General features: G+C 48.5%; 1 protein-coding gene across 1 annotated transcript in view; it reads left to right on the top strand.

Annotated features, from left to right (window-relative positions):
- Positions 1-2,419: 2,419 nt before the first annotated feature.
- POLA1 (DNA polymerase alpha 1, catalytic subunit) overlaps positions 2,420-6,000 on the top strand; it is a gene marked incomplete at both ends in the record, with an annotated part of 204,339 nt that continues 200,758 nt past the window's right edge. The window contains 4 exons of the mRNA XM_080612848.1: positions 2,420-2,450; positions 4,019-4,143; positions 5,118-5,214; positions 5,694-5,774. Of these exons, the coding sequence (XP_080468974.1) occupies positions 2,420-2,450; positions 4,019-4,143; positions 5,118-5,214; positions 5,694-5,774 (334 nt within the window). The remainder of the gene's footprint in view (positions 2,451-4,018; positions 4,144-5,117; positions 5,215-5,693; positions 5,775-6,000) is intronic.

The raw sequence follows: 6,000 nt of genomic DNA, 5'->3' as shown, positions 1-6,000 counted from the left end.
AGGGAACTGGCGGAAGTCATTGCTAGACCACTCTCCATCATCTTTACCAAGTCTTGGGAAACGGGAGAGGTGCCTGAGGACTGGAGGAAAGCAAATGTCACTCCAGTCTTCAAAAAGGGCAAGAAGGAGGACCCGGGTAACTATAGACCGGTCAGCCTCACCTCCATCCCTGGGAAAGTGATGGAACGCCTTATCCTTGGTGCCATCTTAAGGCATATCAAGGATAAGAGGGTTATAAGGGGCAGTCAACATGGCGTTACCAAGGGGAAGTCATGCTTGACCAACCTCATAGCCTTTTACGAGGAAATAACACGGTGGATGGATGATGGCAGAGTGGTGGATATGGTCTACCTTGACCTCAGCAAAGCATTTGACACAGTCTCCCACAGCATCCTCATAGCTAAACTGAGGAAGTGTGGTCTGGATGATCAGGTAGTGAGGTGGACTGTGAACTGGCTGAAGGAGAGAAGCCAGAGAGTTGTAGTCTATGGGGCGGAGTCTAGTTGGAGGCCTGTATCTAGTGGAGTGCCTCAAGGGTCAGTACTGGGACCAGTATTATTTAATATATTCATCAATGATTTAGATGAGGGAATTGAGTGTACTGTCAGCAAGTTTGCTGATGACACTAAGCTGGAAAGAGTTGCTGACACGCCAGAAGGCTGTGCTGCCATCCAGCGGGACCTGGACAGGCTGGAGAGTTGGGCAGGGAGTAACTTGATGAAATATAACAAGGGAAAGTGTAGAGTCCTGCATCTGGGCAGGAACAACCCCAGGTTCCAGTATAGGCTGGGGAATGACCTGTTAAGAGAGTAGTGTAGGGGAGAGGGACCTGGGGGTCCTAGTGGATGGCAGGATGACCATGAGCCAACACCGTGCCCTTGTGGCCAAGAAGGCCAATGGCATCCTGGGGTGTATTAGAAGGGGGGTGGTCAGTAGGTCGAGAGAGGTCCTCCTTCCCCTCTACTCCGCCCTGGTGAGACCGCATCTGGAATATTGTGTCCAGTTCTGGGCCCCTCAGTTCAAGAAGGACAGGGACCTGCTGGAGAGAGTCCAGCGCAGGGCAACTAAGATGAGTAAGGGAGTGGAGCATCTCCCTTATGAGGAAAGGCTGAGGGAGCTGGGTCTCTATAGTTTGGAGGAGACTGAGGGGTGACCTTATTAGTGTATATAAATATATAAAGGGGGAGTGTCATGAGGATGGAGCCAGGCTCTTCTCAATGGCAAACAACGATAGGACAAGGGGTAATGGGTACAAAATGGAACACAAGAGGTTCCACTTAAACTTGAGAAGAAACTTCTTCTCAGTGAGGGTGACAGAACACTGGAACAGGCTGCCCAGGGGGGTTGTGGAGTCTCCTTCTCTGGAGACATTCAAAACCCGCCTGGACACATTCCTGTGTAACCTTATCTAGGTATTCCTGCTCCGGCAGGGGGATTGGACTAGATGATCTTTTGAGGTCCCTTCCAATCTCTAGCATACTGTGATACTGTGATGTCACTAAGGGCCACATCTACACGGTTTCTGAACACTTCCAGGGACGGTGATTCTGCCACTGGCCTGGGCAGCCTGTTCCAATGCCTGAACACCCTCTCTGTGAGGAAGTTGTTTCCCAATATTCAGTCTAAACATCCCCTGGTGCAGTTTGAGGCCGTTACCTCTTGTCCTATCCTCTGTTACCTGGGAGACTGACCCCCACCTTCCTCCATCCTCCTTTCAGGTAGGTGTAGAGAGCAAGGTCTCCCTTATCACTTCTCCAGACTAAACAACCCCAGTTCCCTCAACTGTCCTCACACAATTTGTGCTCCAGACCCTTCACCAGCTTTGTTGCCCTTTTCTGGACCTGCTCCAGCACTTCAATGTCTCTCTCGTAGTGAGGGGCCCAAAACTGAACACAGGATTCAAGGTGCTGCCTCACCAGTGCCCAGTACGGAGGGAAGATCACTGCCCTGGCCCTGCTGGCCACCCTGTTTCTGATACAGACCAAGATGCTGTTGGCCTTCTTGGCTGCCTGAGCAGAAGCTGGGTCATGTTCAGCTCCATCAATAAGCACCTCAAGGTCGTTTTCCGTCGATCAGCTTTCCAGCCACTCTTCCCCCAGCCCGTAGCTTTGCACCGGCCTCTCGGGCCCCCAGGATAAACCAGCACCTGCAAAGCCCCTGCCGTAGCGGCGAGCCTGACTCTACTCCGCAGCCACCCCCCCAAACCTCGGTCTCGCCGCCGCAGGCCTCGCCCAGGAAGCAGCTCCGCCCCGCGCGACGCTTCCGTCCCGCGCTCGACCTCAGGGAGTTCCGCGGAGAGACCAGACCCGGAGCCGCCACCACCGCCGCTGATTGGCTGCCGCGCCGGGGGGAGGACTCGCGGGCCTCGCGTCTCCCGCCACTTTCGGGAGCCTTGGCGCCAGTGGAGCGCGAGGGCGCCATGGCCGAGAGCGGCGCTCAGGGCCCGGACGGTGAGGCCCGCGGGGCGGCAGCTCACTTCTCCGCGGCGGGGCGGTGGCCGACATCGCCTTGGGCTTTAAGGGGTGGGGGACGGGGCTATAGGTAACGGGGCAGCAGCGCTCGGGAAGGGGAGAAGGGGAGGAGGGGAGCGCGCGTGCGCGGCGGGAAGCGTTCGCAGACGGACCCCGCACTGGTCCGCGGGGGCCGGGGCCTGAGCGGCGCTGACCGCGGCATCCCGCTTCCCTCGCCCTGCCGTGGCTTCGCGGCGCTGTAGCTGCGCTGGCCCAGTAGGGGGGGGGTTCTGCCCGGCGGCGGGTGCTGCCCCGCTCGGCTCCCCGCTGCCCCGCTCGGCTCCCCGCTGCCCCGCTCGGCTCCCCGCTGCCCCGCTCGGCTCCCCGCTGCCCCGCTCGGCTCCCCGCTGCCCCGCTCGGCTCCCGGCACCAGTTTCCTCACGGCCGCATGGCCGGGTTATCTCGGGCGAGAAGGCTGTATGTGGGCTTACCTCCTGGCGCGGCGCTGGCACTTCACTGCTGAGGGACCGGCCGGTGCGGGTGTTCTTAGCGAGGGGTGCAAATACGTTTGTGTCTGGGGGAGCGCTTAGCCTTAGGTGTTTGCTTACGGTAAATACAAAGAGTTGACAGGAAATCTTGCATAAATGCACCGAAAACGTTGTATCCTTACAGTTCTTCCTCATCGGGTACCAAGCAGTGTAAATGCCGTTTTTTAGCCCATCGCAGCCTTTAGCGATGCAAATCCTTGCTCGTGGCTCAGCAGCACGGCCTCGGTGCAGCTCTGTTAACAGTCTGGCATCCTGCTGCCACCGGGAATGGACCAGACCTTCCCCTTTGCTGCCCGGCTTAGCCTGGCCTGGGGGCTTGCTCAAGCCCTGGGTCTCCTCTGCCTGGAGTCTGGGCATTCAGCTCATCACACAGCCCGTAGCCTTGTTCCTAGGCTAATTGTCTGCTTTAGTGAGTTGGATTGGGGCCATCTGTGATCAGATAAATGTCCCCCCCAAAAAATCAAGGGAGAAGTGGTCAAGAGAAGTGGAGGTCACCCTGCTGGGGGGAACGTTGTGAAGGGAAGAAAGTGTAAGAAGAAATGGAGCATCAGTCTTATGCTGTGAGCAAATTACTCCTCAGTTGTCTTAGTCTAACTGCACTCAAACATTGTGAAACCACCAAAAAACCCATTACTGCTTTGTAGCAATATAGGCCTTTTCTAAGCCTGTCTATTCCTGAGTTGTCATGGAGACATGCAAAATAAAAGGAGCTGGAAATTCCCAAGGAAAGAGTGGGGATCCTTTTCAGATAACGGCTGATGAGATTGAAGAGGTGTTTTAGAAATCTAGGTGGTAGCTCCTTGCTGAATATGAAATCTCTTTGATCTGTCTGTCTGAGACCATGCCTCTTCCAGAATTGGCTTTTTGAGAGCCATCCGTGACTGTGCTTTTAGCCAAGTAGGTCTCTGTTGATTTTAAGTAAAGCTGCAAGCATCTATTAGTACATCAGTGAACACTAAGTACCAAAGATAACAGCAGCTCATTACTAAACTTACCTCTCCTGGTTTTAATGAATTGCAGCTATGCATGAGTCTGGCAGTTTTGCAGCATCGCGTTCTAGACGTGAGAAGAAGTCTAGAAGAGGCCAGCAAGAAGCGCTGGAACGCCTGAGAAAAGCCAAAGCTGGTGAAAAACTAAAATATGAGGTAAAGATGCCTCATCTTTTCAGTGAAAAGTGAATGTGAGCTGAGATGCTTAACTACCATTTATACATCTCTAAAAGTTATGGGAAACAAAATCTGCCTTTCAGATCAGCTTTTGTTTTGTTAAGAGAGTGTGTTTTTCGGAATGTAACAGTAATTGTTTTGCTACTTTCTGATGTTTATTTGTTCCTTTCTGTTTTCAAAGCTGAAACAGCTCTGTCAACTGCAAAGCCAATATGCTTGGTATGGCTTGAGAGCTATCCCACAGGGAAGGATCAACTTTTAAAATTTAGTTGTGTAATTCATGTTATGATAGGAAGTACTTTTTTTGTTTTTCTTCAACTTCAAATAATTTTAAAACTTTAAATGAATTCCAGAGTGTTACAAGACTGAAATCCGTTAATATTGATATGCTGTGTTTCCACAAAGAACCCAAAATTTAAATATTTAACTGATAGAGCTGAAATCTGGCATCAGTAGTGCCCCATTAATGGTAATGACATCAGGAAGTAAATTCCACATTGAGGTGAATAAATCTAAAGAAGCCTGAAGTGCGTAGATCATTAACATGCAAATTTACACTGAGGCACAGAAGAACATCTTCAGTATTATGCTTGGGCACATCAAATTACCTTCCTTTTCGTTGAGCTCATCTTGATGTTGGAGAGTGGAGCCAGTGGTCTGAAGTCTCCATTGCTGGGGTTATTTTCAATATGAAATGAGCAATAAATTAAGTCAGTTTCAAACGAAATCCCTGCCTGTACTTCAGTAGATTTTGAGTTTGCATATACTGTGATATTTTTAACAAATGATAACGTCTCACTGCCTAACAAGAAACTTAAGCTGAATCATGATTGCGAACCATGTAACAGTGTAGGGAATGGTGCATTTCTTGTGAATTTTTATGTTCATATTGATGACTTGTATTAATAAATAATGGTATGGGAACTGTTAATCTCAGTATATCTTCACTGTAGGTTGAGGAGTTCACAGGTGTTTATGATGAAATAGATGAGGATGAATATTCCAAGATGGTCAGGGAACGTCAGGATGATGACTGGATTGTTGATGATGGTAAGTTAAGATTATTTGGAGAGTTATTTTAATTGTAGTGTTATAACTTAATTAGGCTTCGTAATGTTCATGATTTGAGGTAAGTTATAGCTAGGCCATTCTTAAAAATTGTTTTAGGAGACAAGAAAGAGATAAGTTTTTATGTGGAAATGAATCTTTTGCATTATTCTCATAGTAGTATGTTAGGATGGTATTGAAAATATTTTTCTATTAAGAACTGATTGTTGTAAAATTTTATTTCCAGTTGTTACTTCAAAAAAGAAGTACTGTAATGGATAATTTCTAATTAAACAAAGTATATTTAGTCTAATGTAAGATACAGCTGAAAGTGCTGTATAACACTTTTGCATTTACGACTTTTGATCTATACTAAAGGGGAAAAAGTGTTTAAATACATGAAACTTCTGATATAGATATATTTAGAAATACCAGAAGACAGAATTTAAAATGTAATTTTTTAACAATTTGTTTTTCTACAGATGGGATAGGTTATGTTGAAGATGGAAGGGAAATCTTTGATGAAGATCTGGATGATGATGCTCTTGGTTCCAGTAGGAAAGGTAGGTTGAACGTGATCACTGTAGACTGTCTTCAGTGGCTTTAAAAATGTACCTAAAATGGGCAACTTCTTAGCATCAGTATGTGGTGGATATGGCCAAATGGCATGTTACTTCAAGCTCTGTGGATTCTGTTTAGCTCCCGTGATGCTGATGGTAGAGATCCACAAATTGGGGTTAAATAGCTGTAACTACTTCAGCATTATCAGGGCATTTTTGTTTACAGGCT

This window comes from Psittacula echo (assembly GCF_963264785.1).
Source record: "Psittacula echo genome assembly, chromosome: 3".
NCBI lineage: Eukaryota > Metazoa > Chordata > Aves > Psittaciformes > Psittacidae > Psittacula > Psittacula echo.
Note: the sequence above shows the minus strand (reverse complement) of the source record. Positions and strands in the feature narration are given on the sequence as shown.